The sequence below is a fragment of the Ascidia mentula genome, chromosome 3 (genome assembly GCF_947561715.1).
Source record: "Ascidia mentula chromosome 3, kaAscMent1.1, whole genome shotgun sequence".
NCBI classification, from domain to species: Eukaryota; Metazoa; Chordata; class Ascidiacea; order Phlebobranchia; family Ascidiidae; genus Ascidia; species Ascidia mentula.
The window spans coordinates 19,452,781-19,472,061 of NC_138568.1; the positions used below are offsets into that span (position 1 = coordinate 19,452,781).

Below are 19,281 nucleotides of genomic sequence, written 5' to 3' on the forward strand. Positions count from 1 at the left end.
CTGCTGCGACGGCCGGCAAAACGAGCAGCCTCTTTTTTTTAATGGACCGCATATCTGGGCGTAATTTTCTTGTCGACACGGGGGCAGAAATCAGCGTTTTTCCACCGACTCGCTTTGAGCGCCACACAAACAGGCCCGGCAAAACCCTTGTGGCTGCGAACGGCAGCAGTATTCGGACGTACGGCTCACGTCTGATCTCGCTTAATTTGCCCGCTGGGAAGTTTAAATGGAATTTTGTTTTGGCGGATGTCTCCAGGCCACTGCTCGGCGCCGACTTCTTGAGAGCACATTCTTTGTTAGTTGATCTTCAACGACAGCGTTTGGTCAGCGCACAAACGTTTGCAAGTTTTCCTATTCGAAAAGCCGGATCTTTATTTCAACGCATAAATGTTCTTACCTCAGACAAGTGTGATTACGCGCGTTTGCTGGCCGCATTTCCCGCAGTTACAGCGCCTCACTTCTCTGAATTGCTCCCCAGGCACGGCGTGCAGCATTTCATCACAACAAGTGGAGCTCCAGTTCACGCGCGTGCTCGGCGCCTTCCTCCTGAGAAACTCACTTTGGCAAGAAATGAGTTCGCCAATATGTTAAAAATGGGGATTGTCAGACGCTCGTCCAGCCCCTGGGCTTCGCCACTACACATGGTTCCAAAGTCTACAGGCGGTTGGAGGCCGTGTGGCGATTAAATGCTGCTACTCTGCCAGATCGTTATTCTATTCCTCACATTCAGGACTTTTCAGCAAGTTTGGCAGGATCTACCATTTTTTCCAAAATCGACCTTGTGCGTGGCTACCACCAAGTTTCAGTTGCCCCCGCGGATGTTGCCAAAACGGCGGTAATTACACCTTTCGGTCTTTTTGAATTTCTGCGCATGCCATTTGGGTTAAAAAATGCCGCCCAAACATTTCAACGTTTAATTGACACAGTTTGCCAGTCTCTTGATTTTGTATTTGTGTACCTAGATGACATCTTAGTAGCCTGCAAAACACCTGCTGATCACTACAACCATTTAAAACGACTTTTTACACGGTTGGCAGATCATGGTCTGGTCATCAACGTAGCCAAGTGTCAGTTTGGCGTTGACCAAATTGATTTCCTCGGTCACAGAGTCAATATGCATGGTGCGTGTCCGTTGCCTCACAAAGTGAAAGCAATCCAGCAGTTTCCTCGTCCTACAACCATCAAGGGCCTTCAGGAATTCGCGGGTATGATAAATTTCTACCACAGGTTCATACCAAACGCAGCACGCATAATGTCCCCAATCTATGAAGCGTTTTCGGGCAAAGCAACACAACTCGTCTGGAACAATCGCCTGATTTCAGCATTTGAAAAAGCGAAGGCAGCACTTGTGCGCGCGACGCTTTTACACCACCCTCTGCCTCAAGCGCCAACTGCCCTCACTACTGACGCGTCACAAACATCGGTTGGAGCAGTGTTGCAGCAATTCATTGATGGTGTCTGGCGACCGTTAGCATTTTTTAGTAAACGTCTTCGACCACCAGAAGTAAAGTATAGTGCATTTGACAGAGAACTTCTCGCTTTGCATTTGTCCATCAGACATTTTCGCTACTTTCTGGAAGGTCGCTGTTTTGCGGCTTACACTGACCACAAACCGTTGATTTTTGCCTTCACAAAAGTTTCCCAACCTTGGTCTGCGCGACAACAACGTCACTTGACCGCCATTTCCGAGTTCACTACCGATGTGCGATACATCAAAGGAAAGCAAAATCAGGTCGCAGATGCTCTATCCCGAGCCTCCATCGACTCCATTGAATTTCCTTTGGACTTGGATTACTCCGCTTTAGCAACCGCGCAGCTTGATCCGGAAGTTCAAGCATACCGCACGGCTGTGACCAATCTCAAGTTGCAAGACATACAGTATGGTATTTCCGAGGACACCATACTCTGTGATGTTTCTAAAAACGTCCCACGCCCCATTGTACCCAAGTCTTGGCAGCGTAAAATTTTTGAAATTGTGCATGGTTTGTCGCACCCATCTATTCGAGCCACCCGCCAGCTAATTGCTTCCAAATTCGTGTGGCATGGGATGAAACAGCAGGTTGGATTATGGGCACGGAACTGCATACAATGTCAAAAATCGAAAATCCAACAACATGTACGTTCACCGCTCGAAAACTACCCGCCTCCACGGGCTCGTTTTGCTCATGTTAATGTGGACATAGTCGGTCCACTTCCGTCTTCACAGGGCAATACCTATTTGTTTACAATGGTCGACCGCTTTACGAGATGGCCAGAAGCTGTGCCTCTTCCTGATGCTACCACGCCAACGTGTGCTAGGGCATTTGTTTACCACTGGGTGTCGCGTTTTGGTGTACCTTTGGACATTTCCTCCGACCGTGGTCCACAATTCACGTCTGATTTATGGACATCTTTCAATAGGTTTCTTGGTGTCAAGGTTCATCGCACGACGGCTTATCATGCCCAATCAAATGGTCTGGTCGAACGTTTCCATCGACACTTGAAGAGTGCCCTTATGGCTCGGCTCACCGACAGCAATTGGATGGACGCTCTGCCCTGGGTTATGCTTGGAATCCGCACCGCTCCAAAAGAAGATCTCGGGACATCGTCTGCTGAGCTCGTTTACCGTTCACCGTTGACTGTACCTGGCGATTTCATTGGTTCAACACCCACCGAACCGTCCCCGCGTCAACTTTTGCCCGCTTTGCGGTCGGCTGTTGGCAGGTTCCTGCCGACACCAATGTCGCGTCACTCACATCCGCATGATAATGTTCCAAAGTCATTGGACACTAGCGCTTATGTATTCTTGCGCACAGACAAACATCGCCGGCCTTTGACACCTCCGTATGAAGGGCCATACCGGGTCATAGCAAGAACACACAAAACGTTCACGCTGGACTTCGGTGGACGCCAACAGACAGTTTCTGTTGACCGTTTAAAACCTGCCCACGTCGACCTGACACAACCGGTCCGAACGGCTCAACCACCGCGTCGAGGAAGGCCTTGCAAACAGGGTCGAGTTCCGTCCAACGGGCAACCAACATTATCACCAGACTCTATTCAACGCACGCGCTCTGGTCGCATTACTCGCCCTCCTGCCCGTTTTTGTTTGTAAATTTTGTTGTCCGCTTCTGGCGGGGGGTTATGTAGCGCTCACTTTACCGCATTTTAGCGAAGCGGATTAATTGCCTTTTTCGCCGCGTTTCTCTTTTGCCGCTGTTGCGTAGACTCGTTGAGTCATTCTAACTTTGCAACGGAATAAAGCTGTGTAACGCAAAGTATATTTTTTTTGCCACTCAAGCGTTGTGAACGCGAAGGCATTTTTTAATGCTGGGGTTCAAAAAAATCGTACGACCGAATAATGAGCAGTCACGTGGTAACGTCTGAAAAAGGTATCTTTGGATTTATGATACAAGCAACCTTACTTGGTACTCTTTTACTGAGCAAGTATGGAGTTCGCATAATGCTCATTTTCGGGCTACTTGTATGCTCCCTAGTAATTCTTCTGCTAATTCTGGCATCTATCACAATCAAATATATACCAAACATGACATACGTAGGAATAGCGTCAATGGCAATCTTGAAATCTTGAAATTTTCATTCCGTATTTAGTTGAAGTTTTTGTATTGTAACAACAACGGGTTTTCCGCAGCAAATTTTACCCACAATCAAACATTATAATGGCCTATATCGACTTCATTTACTTTAAAAGGGATCGTTTTAATCACTATTTCAGAAAAAAAGACAAAATTTTTCACTAAAATTGTCGTTTTCCATTGAAATTCAACTCGTATGATCAACAAATAATAGCACAACGATATATAAAAATTTTCAACCGCTTGGTGGTGCTGCTGCACCAGAATCGTGCCATTTAAAATGTGTGAAGTGATATTACATACCCTTGAAAGTTGTTGCGTGTGTTTATGGAACTATGAAAGTTTGACAAAGTGACACAAACATTTTGGGCGTTTTTGTTGCGCAATAGCAGCAGGTAGATTGTTTAACACACCTTCTGACATTGAAAGGCTCAATAAACAACACGAAAATCTCATACAGACACAGGTTCAATGGAGTAACGTTTTATTGAGGCTACGATGACGAACTCGTTAAATGTAAACTATGACTTATTTTTTTGCGATTATTACCTCTTTGAAACCAAACCTCAACAAAAACAGTTACCAGCCTGACAAGAGGCTCAGTCCACACAGTTGTAAACAGGCTGATTTATCGCCGCGTTGCTTCGGCAGCATGGAGGAGACGCATCCACTCAAGGAACCAAATAAAAGAGACGTTGTGAACGTTTCAAAGACAATTTCCGCTTCGTTTGCAGACTAAGGCAATATGTCTAGGATTGAATCAGATCCCCGCGCGACTGTTTGTACAAGTTCCTAACCTGTAGCGTTACAATAATATTGTTTTGCCCAAGCTACTTGTTTTGTTGCCATGTGAAGTTTGTTATGAATTTTGTTTTAGCCATAACTTGATGAAGGTCCGCACAAAGATTAAATGAAACGAAGATGCTGTCTAGGCATTATGGAGGGAACAAAAGAAAAGAATTACGATTTGGGAGTAAAACTGTAACGTTGCCAAGTGATAATATTTGTTACAAGATAATACCGGCATATCTCGTAAGATCGGATTGGAATATTCTGCACATTTTGTTTGGAGTTTTGTAAACCGTACAACGCCCAGAACAACGTCAGATATTTGGAAAAATATTGTTATTGCTACCAGGCGCAGCGGTCATGGCCTTTAGCAACTTCTTGTGTGCGGATTTAGGCCGCCCAGTGATACGAGAGCTAAATCATGGGGGCGGCAAGAGAAAAAGGGTGTGGCATCCGAAAGAAATTTCTAGAATCAGGTGTGACGTCTGAAAGAAATTTCTAGAATCGTGGCCGGGTTTCGCGATAGTGTCGTCGTGCCACGCGGTGAACGAATATGAAAGGGTTGCGACAGACGGGAAGTCGGTTATGGTAAGATCAGGGTCCCAAAACTATGTGTCTCAACCGGTTTGTCAACGCAACTTGGATGATATGTTATTAAATGTGTTAGCAGTTGAATGTAGTGCGCATTTAAGTAGAAAACACATACCAGAAAACATAGTTCGTAAACTCAAAATTCAGGTATCCAAGCTTTGGCTCGCTACCACACGTGTGGAAAGCAATGGGCTAGAGAGAGGATACAACAGAGTTGCGATGCGTTGTTTAATAGATAATGCAAAAAGAGAAACGATTTTGAGAGGAGCAAAATGTGTTAGGTTTCTGCGTTGGGCAAGCTTGCTAAGCCATGTGTGACCAGCCTTAAAAATGAACCCTCGTCTAATATGGGTTGTTGTTTGTCTGCTTGGGTTTTATGCAGAGATTTAATGCGTTGTGATATTTTTAACGAACTTGGAGATTTTTTAATACTTTATGGTGTCCAGGATTTTACACAGAGAGACAAATGTTCACAAACGCGGAACCACTTCCGTGCGACCAGACCTGCTCCTCTCGTAAGTTCGGCCGCATGTCCAGCGGTAGACACCGTACAGCACCTGCTAGGCAATAATCATGACAGCATCGCAGGTTTCGAGTGGTGAACTACACTTACCTACCTCACAGCATTATAGCAACGTGTTATATTGTGAGTGCGACCGACTGTTTAAACGGTGTCATATAATCTGGATGTACTTAGTGAGGTTTTAAAGTGTCGTTGTGCGTTTGACAATGTAGAATTAAATTATTTGATTGACCTTGGGTTGATAATAGACTTATTTTAGCAGGAGTCAGATATACGGTAGTGTTTCTTTTTGTGTGTTTTACAAAACGTCACTGCACAAAGTGGTGCCACCTTTGACGTGATAGTTAAACGGACATTTAAACCCCTGATTTTGTATATTTTAGAGCGCTGCAGAAAGGCTACTGGTATAAGTTCGCAGTTTATGAAAATTACGATTAAATTGAAAACGGTTGAAAAGACTGACTCGGTGTTTTACACCGGCGATTTTGGTTGATATGACGTAACCACGAACGCTGGAACGCCAGGCCGTAATTGGTCCAATAGCGAACAACTTACATTGGAGTTCATTGTCGAGATGCTGGGTTTTGTGCAGGGAATTATTAAACTTTTCAACCGTTTTGGGAGGTTTTCTATAACGAGGCATTATGGAGGGAACAAAAGAAAAGAATTACGATTTGGCAGTAAAATTGTAACGTTGCCAAGTGATAATATTTATTACAAGATAATACCGGCAAGTCTGGTAAGGTCGGATTGGAATATTCTACACGTTTTGTTTGGAGTTTTGTAAACCGTACAACGCCCAGAACAACGTCAGATATTTGGAAAACTATTGTTATTGCTACCAGGCGCAGCGGTCATGGTCTTTAGCAACTTCTTGTGTGCGGATTTAGGCCGCCCTGTGATACAAGAGCTAAATCAAATTTCTAGAATCAGGTGTGACGTCTGAAAGAATATTCTAGAATCGTGGCCGGGTTTCGCGATAGTGTCGTCGTGCCACGCGGTGAACGAATATGAAAGGGTTGCGTCAGACGGGAAGTCGGTTATGGTAACTGGTTGGGAAATGCCCTTCTCGAACTGTGTCCTGCGTAACAGAGTAAAATTATGTGTAACAATGCAATGGGCGCCAGTGTTTTGATTGAATGAGCAGATGAACAGGCTGTTGCCAGGGCGATTTTCAGCGTGTTTGGGGCAGTTTTACTATGGTTTTCAGGGTTATTAGTCAGGCAGTAAAGTGGTGTAGCTGAAAACTTCCCAAATATTGACGTAGATTTTGTGGAAAAATGAATCACAGAAAGTATGGTCAATTTGTGATTTTCTGTTAGTCCCGACCCTTGTCTAGGAATTCTGGCAAAATTTTTAATCGAGATAACTACTCCAATTGGGAATCTGGTCCATTGACCTTCTATTTAAGGACCTATATGGGTATTAGATAGGAGAAATCCTGTGTTCAAGGCCCTCGGCTGTAATGCATCTAGCGACTGTTCCGCTTGTTTCCCAATGACCGTTGATGGGTCTTGTGACTTACATAGGGACCTGGAATTCTACAAAGTTGAAAAAAAAAAAATTGCTCCTGGATGAGACTGTACAGAGCAAGGACTTTTTGGGCCTCCTGGAAGATCATATGACCAACAGGGGGGTATACCCAGCCCTTGGGGGAGGGCATTGACACTTTTTCAACAACTAAATTTGATGCCATCGCATAGAGAAGAGTTGGAACTTACAAAAAAATGCAAATGAGTGGGTAGTTGAACGATTCATTTTTCTGCAAAATCCAGTTCCATTTTTGGTTGCTCTTTTAACCAAAATATTGAGTAACCAGGGGGGCAAATGGCCCTAGGGGGGTGGCTAAACCATTTTTTCGGAGACTAATTTTGATCAAGATTTGTAGATATGAAATGGATCTTTCATAAAATCACAAATGATTGGACACTTAAACGATTCATTTTGCCACAAACACAGCCTGATTTTTTTGCTCCATTTTCAACATAAATTTCAGCAGCACCCACCAGCAAGTTACTACCTAATTGGAATAGCTCAAAACCACACTAAAACTGCCCCAAACACCTTAAAATTCGCCATGACAACAGCACGCACATGTGCGCTCATTCAACCGTAAATTTAACTTAATTGCGTCACTGCTTTGCTTGGTGATGCATGACTTTGCATTGTGACACAGGTCTACACGGTGGGCATTTCCCAGCACCAAAACTAATTTTCATAGAAATACCAATATGCGTCCTGGCGAAATGTCAAATTTTTTAAATGGTGAAATAGACATTAAATTTACACTGAAATATGTTTATTTATGTAAGTTAAACATCATAGGAGGATTTTAAACCAGCTCCAGTCATCAGTCGCCACCTAGTGACAAAAATGAATTTTTTCAATGCCCTAATGTACATAAAGTATGGGGTCTGTTGCTTGACTTTCAGCTTTCAAACAACTTGAAATATAGCTTAAAATGCAGGCATTTCCTCTATTGTCATTCCGCAACACATTTTGAGTCATTTATAACACATAGTTTTTGCAATGTATTGTTCATTCGTCATGGCATTTGTTGCATGTGCTGTCTTTCACAGCATCCATTCTTTTGTTGACCTATTTTGCAAAATCTTGAATTAAAGGCTTTTTCATCTTGTATAGTCATAATACATGAAATATAATTATTTTGTGGCCTAAGTACTGTATTTATTGCCACAGAAAGAAGTGGTCCAATGCCGGTGGGTGATACTTCAGACGAAAGGATTCCAATAAACCCACTGCTGAAACTGCCGCAACCAACAATGTATTTCCTGTATGTACTGCACTTGTTGACATGTACAGTAGTTCCTAATTGTGTTTGGGCCATTAAATTTCAATACAAAACACTTTGCAAGGTCTTGTGGGCCACTTAACAGCACTTTTTTCATGTCATTTTCATGCTTTGGAGATAGCCATGATTTCTTGCCATTATGCATGTGACTAATTAGCCTCGAATATTGATTAATTGAAACTTTTGTTGTGTCATTGAGCATGTGTGCATACAAATGGGTGTTGCCATGACTGGTGCATGATGTTTCGGTGTAATTTATGTGAACCGCTTAAGGTCGGTGGCATCATTTTCTGCCTATTAGCTGTACTGCTTGTAGCCCTGCTGATAAGGCCATTTTCTGTTGTTTAGGGGGTGTTGGCAAAAACAGCCATAACTCTGGGATCGATGATCAACCAGGTGTGAAACTTCACATTGTGATAGGTGAATGTCCCATATACTTTGCGGCTTAGGCCAATTGGGAATCTGGTCCATTGACCTTCTATTTAAGGACCTATATGGGTATTAGATAGGAGAAATCCTGTGTTCAAGGCCCTCGGCTGTAATGCATCTAGCGACTGTTCCGCTTGTTTCCCAATGACCGTTGATGGGTCTTGTGACTTACATAGGGACCTGGAATTCTACAAAGTTGAAAAAAAAAAAATTGCTCCTGGATGAGACTGTACAGAGCAAGGACTTTTTGGGCCTCCTGGAAGATCATATGACCAACAGGGGGGTATACCCAGCCCTTGGGGGAGGGCATTGACACTTTTTCAACAACTAAATTTGATGCCATCGCATAGAGAAGAGTTGGAACTTACAAAAAAATGCAAATGAGTGGGTAGTTGAACGATTCATTTTTCTGCAAAATCCAGTTCCATTTTTGGTTGCTCTTTTAACCAAAATATTGAGTAACCAGGGGGGCAAATGGCCCTAGGGGGGTGGCTAAACCATTTTTTCGGAGACTAATTTTGATCAAGATTTGTAGATATGAAATGGATCTTTCATAAAATCACAAATGATTGGACACTTAAACGATTCATTTTGCCACAAACACAGCCTGATTTTTTTGCTCCATTTTCAACATAAATTTCAGCAGCACCCACCAGCAAGTTACTACCTAATTGGAATAGCTCAAAACCACACTAAAACTGCCCCAAACACCTTAAAATTCGCCATGACAACAGCACGCACATGTGCGCTCATTCAACCGTAAATTTAACTTAATTGCGTCACTGCTTTGCTTGGTGATGCATGACTTTGCATTGTGACACAGGTCTACACGGTGGGCATTTCCCAGCACCAAAACTAATTTTCATAGAAATACCAATATGCGTCCTTTAAATCGTGTTTATTCTAGTTTTATTTATCTGTTTGCTGTGAAACTGCAAATTGGAATAAAAGGTTGAGAATTGCACGCATATAAAAAAGTACACGGCAATTAAGGATCTGTATCCTACATTGAATTTAAAACTAAAGTCAAAACTGCATTGTTTTGAGTTACGTCTGTGATCTGTTCACATTGTGACGTAATACGCAACGTGCATAGTTGATTGGAATGGATGAATCAGGCGAGGAGCCCAATGTTTCTAAGGAACTGTTTAAAATACTGGACGTTGTGCGCTCGGGAAATGGTTCTGTAGGGAGATCAAACGCTTCAACAAACCGTGGTTCCTTTGGAAAAAGTTTGCGTTCCAACAGCTCGCCTGCACGTAGACTTGTTGATGAAAAATCACTGGCACTAAAGTATGCTCAGGAACAAGTTGCCATTGAGGAAGAAAAACTGCTTGTTGAAGCTGAACAACGTCGTTTAACGTTGGATGATGAACAACGTCGTTTAACGTTGGATGATGAACAACGTCGTTTAACGTTGAGAGATGAACAACGTCGTTTAACTATGGAATCTGAGCGTCGACGTATAGAACTTGAAGGTAAAATAAAGAGCTTTGAATTGAAAAAGCAAATGGCTAAAGCCAGGGAAGAGGTGGCACAGGCCACACTGGCTGCTGAACATGTCAGTGAAAGTTGCTCTTCATCAGAATCTTTGTCTGATATTGCGTTAGATGGTACACCAGCAAAAGGTTGCCAATGAAACGTTTGACGTGCTTGACTAAGGCTTTCGATGAGCGGCGTGGCGGAAAAGTTTCGGTTCATGATGTTTCGCCAACATCACCATTTCTACTAGGAAGACCACATGTTAATGCTGCATCTATAAATGTTCGTGCTGATCACGAATCACCACTTGTTGCATCAAACTCGTTGGGTCCACTGTTAGAATTGGACGAGGCGCATAAAGATTTGCCGCCGTCTCGGAGGGAAACTGGTATTTTGCCTCCAACCGATACTAATATTCCAGGCAAAGGGAGAAACGCTGACGTGGAATATGGGACTCTTGATCAAAGCCCTATGAACCAACCTCTTGGACCTGCAGTATCAGGTACTAGACCGACTTCAGATATGGTGTTTTTTGCTGAAATGATCAAACAAAGTTTTAATTTGCCAAGCTTGACCATAGAGAAGTTTGATGGTGACCCGTACAACTATCACAAATTCCTGAATGACTTTGATCGTCAGATCAATCAAACGAACCTAAGTAACTCTGAAAAACTTAGTTACCTTTGTGAATTTTGCACTGGACGTGCAAGGTCTAACATTGTAGAATGCAAAAGTTTGCCATCTGATATGGGCTATTCTGAAGCATTGAAAATACTTCACCATCGTCATGGACGAATTGAATTGGTGGTACGTGCACATATGGACAAACTGATTGGAAGGAACCAGCTGCGAGAAAATGACTTTCGAGGTTTGCAAATGTTTCGTGCGCAGGCAGCCGAAAGTTACAAATTGTTTGGAAGATGGAGTTGTCGCTACACGCTGGACTTGCCACAGAATTTGGAGGCTGTGGCTCAGAGAATGCCACCGGATTATATTGCACAGTTCATTACAAAGTGTTCGAAACTTAGACTCAAAGGAATATCTCCAACGTTCCAGACTTTGCTTAATTTCTTGGAAGTTAAGTGTGAAGACATTCTGTCGCCGATGATGAAATACCTTGTACGGGACACTCAAAAGACAAAGGTTAGGAAACAGTTTGGTAAACAATCTCGAAGTGTGTTTAATACGGTTGTAGCGAACACGGAGTCTGATGGACATCATTGTAAAGGGTTGGTGGAATGTCGAGATTGCAGTGGACGACATAGCTTAAAGGATTGCAAGTCATTTATAGGACGGTCCCTCAAGGAGAAATACCAGTTGGCCCGTCGTTGCAGACTGTGCTTTAAGTGCCTTGGGACTGGACACTACATTGATGCATGTCCATCTGAAGAGACATGCCAAGTAAAAGGTTGTAGCAAGTCGCATCATACACTGCTACATTGGAGCAAGATTAACAATGCATTGGGACAGTCACAGAAGGGGCGAAACTCCATTGACCCAGATACGGTAAATGGGGTCGGTGTTGTTGCTTCAGGGCTTAGTGGCAGGTTGAATCCTTTGTCTATTGAAACTATAGCAGGGACGCATAAGATTGATAGTTGTTGTGTGACTCTTTCTGTTCATGGTGTGGGACAACACGCTGATGTTGCCTATGACCTAACTGATGTTAGGGTTGTTCCGAAATTACCCAGCTTGGCTGGGAGCATTCCTGTTGGCGAAGACAGTTTAAGATACCCACATATTAGCCATTTAGACTTACCCGTGGTTCGAGATGGTGTGGTTGATTTATTGCTGGCAGCTGATCTGCCTGAAGTTCATGAATATACAGAGATTATCCGTGGAGGTCATGGAGAACCTGATGCATTACATACACCGCTTGGATGGTGTCTGTTTGGTACAGAACGCAACAGGGGAGAGCCTCAAGCATCAGTAAATTTTGTACAGACTAGCTGTGATCAGTGTGGTCAACTTGATGAAATATTTGGACGAGACTTCATGGATCAGGGAGGTCATAAGCCCACATACTCATTGGAGGACAAGCAGGCTCTTGCTGTGATGGAAAGCACGGCCACTTTGGTGGATGGACATTACCAAATGAGCCTGCCCTGGAAGTCTGATAACCTAAAGCTGCCGTACAATAGAAATATGGCAGAGAGGAGACTAAAGAACCTTATGCGTCGCTTACAGAATGACGAGAAGCTTTGTGAGCAATATAAGAAGAAGATTGCCAATTACATTGAAAACGGATTTGCTCGTCGGATTCCGGATGAATGTCTGAAGCGTACTGATAAAACGTGGTATATTCCTCATCATGCCACTGGGAAGAAGTTTCGCATTGTATTTGACTGTGCAGCAACGTTCAAAGGAACATCTCTTAATGACAATCTGTTTCACGGCCCTGATTTGACCAACTCTCTTGTTGGTGTGCTTTTACGCTTTCGCCAAGACCCTGTGGCAATTATAGCGGATATTAAAGCCATGTTTCATCAGGTTAGAGTCCTGCCTGTGGATTGTGACTCTTTGCGGTTTCTTTGGTGGCCTGCAGGTGATTTCACAAAGCCACCAGTTGATTATCAAATGATGGTCCACCTGTTTGGAGCAACAAGTTCTCCCAGCTGTGTAAGTTTTGCATTGAAAAAGACCGTGTCGGATAACAGCCATCTTGTTGGTGAAGATGCTGCAAAGAGTGTTTCAAACAATTTTTATGTGGATGATTGGCTGGTGTCAGTCGCTTCTACGAAGCAAGCAATTACTTTGGTAAGGGACGTTACCACAATATTGGATATGGGGGGCTTTCATTTGACTAAATTTGTAAGCAATTCTTCAGAGGTTCTTGAGTCACTTCCTGGCTCAAACCACAATATTTCCTTCCTTGATTTAGACTTTGAACACCAGTTAGTTGGTCGTACACTGGGTGTCCGATGGGACATAGTTAAGGATTCTTTTGGGTTTAGAGTAAACATATCACCCAAGCCATATACCCGTAGAGGGGTTTTGTCAATGATGAGTCAAGTGTACGACCCCTTAGGTTTCATGCAGCCTTTTCTTCTGCCCATGTGCCTTCTGCAGGGTCTTTGTAACTTAAGTTTAGGATGGGATGACCCCCTTCCTTCAGATGCATTAGTGCACTGGGAAGAGTGGCTTAGACAATTGCCTCTGTTGGAGCACCTGCACATTCCTCGTTGTTTAAGGCCACCTTTAGGGTTTACTTCTGTACAATTACATTGCTTTGGGGATGCTAGTAATTTAGGATATGGTTTGGTGTCCTACCTTCGATTTGTTGACTCGGTTGGTCATGTCAGTATTTCATTAGTTTGCGGCAAAAGCCGAGTCACTCCCTTAAAGCCCGTTACCGTTCCGCGGCTGGAGTTGGTAGCTGCTGTTATTACAGCGAAGCTCGGTGCTATGGTGGTGCGCGAGTTGGATTACGTCATCGACAACGTGATGTTTTGGACCGATTCGTTGACCGTGTTGCACTATATCCACAACACTTCAACAAGATTTCAGACATTTGTCGCCAACCGTCTTGCTGTGATTCATGACTTGTCGAAGCCTTCACAGTGGCATCACGTTGGTACCAAGGATAACCCGGCGGATATTGCTTCGCGTGGTGTAATGCCGAAGGAATACAGTAATGTACGGACGTGGTTTGAAGGACCGGAGTTCTTGCAGAAGGAGGCGAAATTTTGGCCAAGCCGGCCGAATTTGGAAATTGGTTTATTCCAGGACGATTTGGAGATAAAGAGGCAGGGGCGTGTGTATGTCACGATTGCGTCTCCCGATGTGCTGCATCTTTTGCTGCTTCGCTATTCGTGTTTCAAAAGGCTACAGAAGGCGGTCGCGTGGTTGCTGCGTTTTAAACGGTGGATAATTTGGAAATTCTCTCGCCGAGAGGATAGAAGACCAACATTTGAAGTTGAGGGACTTACAACCCACGAGATAACAAATGCGACACTGAGCATTGTTCGACTTGTGCAACGAAAGTCATTTCCGGAGGATGTAAGATGTTTGTTGAACTATGAGAGTTTTGCAGAAGCTTTGCACCATACTACTACACCCAATTACAAATCTAATTTGTGTCCTCTCAACCCGTGTCGCGTTAAGGATGTACTGTATGTTGGAGGACGACTGCAACGAGCGAATTTGGACCAAGAACGTATGCATCAAATCATCATGCCGTATCGGCACCATGTCACCGAATTGCTAGTCATGGACTGCCACATTAGAGAAGGACATTGTGGGGTGCTACATGTTCTTGCTTCTCTAAGACTCAAGTACTGGATAATTAAAGGACATTCCGCGGTGAGGAGTGTTTTGCGGAAATGCCTTTTGTGCAAATTAAGGAGCGCTAAACCCGGGACGCAGATATTGGGACAGGTGCCTCTGGAGCGAGTTACAATTGGAAAACCTCCGTTTTCAAGTACTGGTGTAGATTATATGGGGCCTCTCTGTGTTTAGCTTGGAAGAGGTCTTCCCCGACAAGGAAGGATCTGTTCGCAGAGTGTGTGTTCGTACTGCGCGTGCTGTATTCAAACGCGATGTACGTAAGATTTGTCTCCTGGAGGCAGCATGACTTGTGTGTGGTGTTGTTTAGTGTTTGTTCTGCCGTTTTATTGATTGTAAATAATTATGTGGTTATTATTTAGGGGTCGGAATGTAATGGACAGAACTGAGTATGATTTCTGTGGGTGCACTCATGCGCGGAAACTTATTTTGTGTTTGGGTTGTGCGCGTGCTTGTGATGTTGAGTTAGTGTATCCATTGCAATCTAGTTATTTCTACGTTATTTTAATGCCTTCTTGGCTGTGATAAGTTGCATTCTATTTGAATAAGGTGGAGCCGTGTAGGCATTTAGTTTTAAATCGTGTTTATTCTAGTTTTATTTATCTGTTTGCTGTGAAACTGCAAATTGGAATAAAAGGTTGAGAATTGCACGCATATAAAAAAGTACACGGCAATTAAGGATCTGTATCCTACAGTGCTGTCTTAATGCTTCTGCAATCAATTTTTTTCTGTTCAGCAATAGTAGTCCCCCATTCATGAGTCATCAGATCCGGAAATAGTTTTTGGCAAACAAGAGAAACTGTAACCAGGTGCACAATGACAAATGACTTCTAAAACTCAATTTTTAGGATTTAATTGTGAGATGCGGCCTGTAAGATGGAACAAGGAAACAAAATGGAAAACAAGACATCCTAAATTACAGCCATTCATGGGAGGAGTCAATTGATTGGCCTTTCACATTGGTCTGAGCAGAATACAACTTGGTTGAAAATATTGGCATAACATTTTTCCACTTTTCTATATGACTGCCATCACCAGAATGGTTGTTTTGCTAAAGGATGCTGTGGCAATTGGATCATAAACAATTAATTTTCCTTTTTCTATTATTTTCTTGTGGCAAATGCAAGTTTCATATATGCGTTTTGAAATGTTATGCACGACTGCACATGACAAAAAAAAATAATACAAGTAAACAAACATAATAATTATAATATATAGTACCTCAAGTGTTGTATCATTTTTTGTTCCATTTTCAAGGTCATTTTACTATTTTAGAAATGCAGGAATTAATTTTTTTTCATTGAAATTTGTCCCTTAATGGATGTGTGTGACAAATTTGTCATGTTACAAAAAACCCCAACCCCCCACCCCAGATTAATAATTTGTCTTATGCAGGTATATTAGTCTGTCATTGAATCATTATTACACAGAATTATTTCTTTCTCTAAATTTAAAAATACTGTCCATAGAGGGTTAAGACTTTATGTAGAGATTATAATTCTTGATGGACCAGCCATGGTAAGTTTACTGATTATTGCCAGTCAAGTCAAAATTGAAACTATATTTTCCTCAGGAGAATAACAAATATAATGCCTCGGAAATTTGCACAAGCTGCGATGAAACTGATTATGTTGGACCTGGAGCATTTGGCACCAAACGCTTTGGCCAACATAATAAATCAGATGTAATGGTAAATTGTTTCGCTGCCACTAGTAAAAACATTATAAACAAGTAAGTAAACATGTAATAATACTAAATAGCTAACTTAGGACCTGTTTAATTTTTATATTGTAGTGCTGAGCATGAGGCGAAGGTGTTGGCACAAATTACAAACACAAACATAGTGAGGATTTTTGGCTTTACTATTTGGAAAGATAATTTTGCTTACATTCTGGAGAAAACAGATTCAAACCTTGCTGACTTCCTAAGTTCCAAGAATATACAGGGAAATCAAATCGGGTATGATTTGCAGTACCGATTTGCCAAAGGTTTAATAAATGCTGTGGAGTATTTACATACATACAAAAATGGCACGAATGGCCTGTGTCATGGAGGAGTGACAACACAAAATGTTTTGCTAACTTCAACTTTGGAAGTAAAATTGACTGATTTTACTTCTTTCACCCTGAAAAAAGATCCAATGCCTAATGAATGCTTCTCTCTCACAAATCCTTCTACCCAGTTATATCAAGCACCCGAATTTCTTCTTGGTGCCAAACTACAACCATCAATGGATATTTACAGGTACGTCGTTCATTACAAAATGCAAATGTATTGTTTCATTTAAAACGCTGATGTGTTTGGGAAACTTAGTCAACCATTCTTAACAAATTTCTAACATGATTTGAAATTCTATATTTTTTACTTACAGTTACGGTATGGTTTTGTACGAAATTATCTGTGGAAGCAAAGTTTATGACGAAAGAACAGAAAATGAGAGTCTTCTGCGTGACATTATTATATTGGGTGTCAGACCGTTCAGTGAAAATTTTATTGGCCCAAGAATTTGCGATCTCATGGAGAAGTGTTGGGACGTACATCCCTCTAATCGTCCCACTTTCGGTGAAGGTAGTTAATTTTGCAAAAATAGTTAATTTTTAGTAATATGAAATTAATTTTAATACCAAGGTTTTGTAGTTTCTTCAACCCTGGATGTCGTATTTGAAATTACTACTCCACATACAACATCAGAAGATAATTACAGTTTAAATCCTGGAGTAAAATCCAGTGCTCCACGTAGATGCCCAACACCACTTTCGGAGTTTGAGCATCCTTTTCGAAACGCCATGGCACAATCCTCACAAAGTGAAAAAAAGGTCTTTGCATGCTGTAAGCTGAACCAAATTCCCTCGGTAATTCCCCACATGGTTCAAGATTCAAAGCCCTCCAAAACAATTGAGGAAATCACGAAAAAAAATTCATTGGCAGGTTTTATGTATGGAACACCAAGCAACTACGCTCCACTTCCTCCTAATCACATGCAACAAATGTATATTAATGGTCACATGCAACAAATGTCTCTTAATGGTCACATGCAACAAATGTATCTTAATGGTCACATGCAACAAATGTCTCTTAATGGTCACATGCAACAAATGTCTTTATCTCAGCAAGTGCCTCTTCCTATTCAAATGCAGCAAGTGCCTCTTCCTATTGAAATGCAGAAAATGTATATGTATCCGACGTCATATTAATCGTATATTATGTTGTGCTTTCGTGGCATGAACTGTATTTTTATAAACGTCGAGTAATACGCCACGAACCCATTTCAACCCATACGGCGAACGCGCTGTTCATTTGTATGCACGGAAGACAGCTAAATATCCGGTCGGCCTATTTCGTGACACTTCGAGCAACAAGCTGTCTTTTTCAAATGAGTCACGGATCGGGCCGAACCCAAACGACCCTGTATGTATTTTCTATATAAGCCACACATCTTTTGGTAAAAGATAGAGTCATTTTAGAGTTATTAAGTCGATAATTTTCAAGCCAAACAGACATAAACTTTAGTTCGCGTGGTTTGTAATGTTTTGTTGTAATACTCGTGCGACTGTTATTTATGTATTAAACTGACAGATTGACTTTGGGTTAGAGAGTAGCCTTTTTACAGGAGTCAGATATACGGCAGTGTTAATATTTTGTGTAGACGTTTTAATTAACGCCCTACACATCTTCCTAACCAAATTAATAAATGCCCTTTTTCTCATCAAAAGCAACAAATGCCTTTTTCTCATTAAATGCTTCTTTCGAATCAATTGAACATTCCTTTAATGCACCAGTACTAATGCAGTTTGTTCAGTTACTTACATTTTTTTTAAATATTTAAACAGTTAGTTGACCAACTCTTGTAGCTTGTGCATATTTATCGTAGTGATTATAGTTTTGCAGACAATATAAAAATCATATCTCGATCGGTCGTAGAACAGGTTCCCTGATGTGACGCATGGATGATCTTGGTTCAGTGGGTTTGAATGGGACGACGGAGCCATAGGGCGGGGTATCGGCAATTCTGCCTCATCGTCTGGTATGTAGGCGTTCGGCCGAGGTTCAGAAACTGCGTGTAGCATTTTTAGGTACATATTTTCTTTATAATTCATTTGATTTAACGTGGTTCCGTGCCATTGTTCAACCAAAGTAATACGATTTCCCTCTAATTAACAATATCATATCACTGATATACATGTCACTGGTAGAAAGTGCATTAACAATGCTTGCGCATGGCGCGACCGCCCAATCCATCGTAGCTGCGTTGACACTATATAATTAATAAATTGAAGAAAGCTTTTAGATTGCACTGTTGTGTTAGAAGTATTAATATATTCACTGTATAGCACGTTCCAAATATTTTTAATAATTAAAACTGGCAAATTTTCGAAAAATGTATATACTTGTAGTGAAGTATTGCCGTGACAAAGACTATATTGTTCTTGTAATTTGTGAATCCTTTCACTATCATATTTATTTTGTGCAAAATTATAACTTTATTACCTACTCCAACAGCGGCATTTACAATAAGATAAAAGATAACTTGACGGTTACCAAACCAGCGTTTCCTGTTTTTGTCACGGTAGCACTTGTTAGCCAAATATATTTGTTGTTTGTGCTGAAGTACGTCATATTGTCTCACGAAAACACATTTGCTGCTTTACGCTTAATCAAATTTGCTATATAGGCTATATGCTTTACCTTTGCGAAACGATCTTATTACTCGTCTTTATAATCAACGTGGTTTAGGAAATGTAATAAATGAAAAGGTGTGAAAAAATGAATCATGCTTTGAGAATTAAGGAAAGAAT

The 19,281-nt window shown here is 41.8% G+C and overlaps 2 protein-coding genes across 3 annotated transcripts; both read left to right on the forward strand.

The window, feature by feature from the left end:
- Positions 1–10,354: 10,354 nt before the first annotated feature.
- On the forward strand, positions 10,355–14,659 carry LOC145895896 (uncharacterized). Its single transcript, XM_082984674.1, has one exon. It carries the CDS (start codon positions 10,355–10,357, stop codon positions 14,657–14,659), a length of 4,305 nt encoding a protein of 1,434 aa, XP_082840800.1.
- Positions 14,660–14,977: 318 nt separating this feature from the next.
- On the forward strand, positions 14,978–18,071 carry LOC145896123 (dual specificity protein kinase shkD-like). Of its 2 annotated transcripts, none has more exons than XM_082984979.1 (5): positions 14,978–16,003; positions 16,059–16,216; positions 16,280–16,729; positions 16,857–17,053; positions 17,114–18,071. In XM_082984979.1, exons 1-5 carry the CDS (start codon positions 16,001–16,003, stop codon positions 17,677–17,679), a joined length of 1,374 nt encoding a protein of 457 aa, XP_082841105.1. In that variant the 5' UTR covers positions 14,978–16,000; the 3' UTR covers positions 17,680–18,071. The 2 variants fall into 2 exon arrangements, with proteins under 2 accessions (XP_082841105.1, XP_082841106.1); XM_082984980.1 differs by having other exon boundaries at positions 17,123–18,071.
- Positions 18,072–19,281: the final 1,210 nt, after the last annotated feature.

Excerpts from the sequence above, each read along its gene's own strand:
- LOC145895896 (XM_082984674.1), top strand. The coding sequence starts at position 10,355 with ATGAAACGTTTGACGTGCTTGACTAAGGCTTTCGATGAGCGGCGTGGC.
- LOC145896123 (XM_082984979.1), top strand. Across the intron at positions 16,217-16,279 it reads AGTAAAAACATTATAAACAA|TGCTGAGCATGAGGCGAAGG; the intron begins GTAAGTAAACAT and ends TTTATATTGTAG. Across the intron at positions 17,054-17,113 it reads TCGTCCCACTTTCGGTGAAG|GTTTTGTAGTTTCTTCAACC; the intron begins GTAGTTAATTTT and ends TTTAATACCAAG.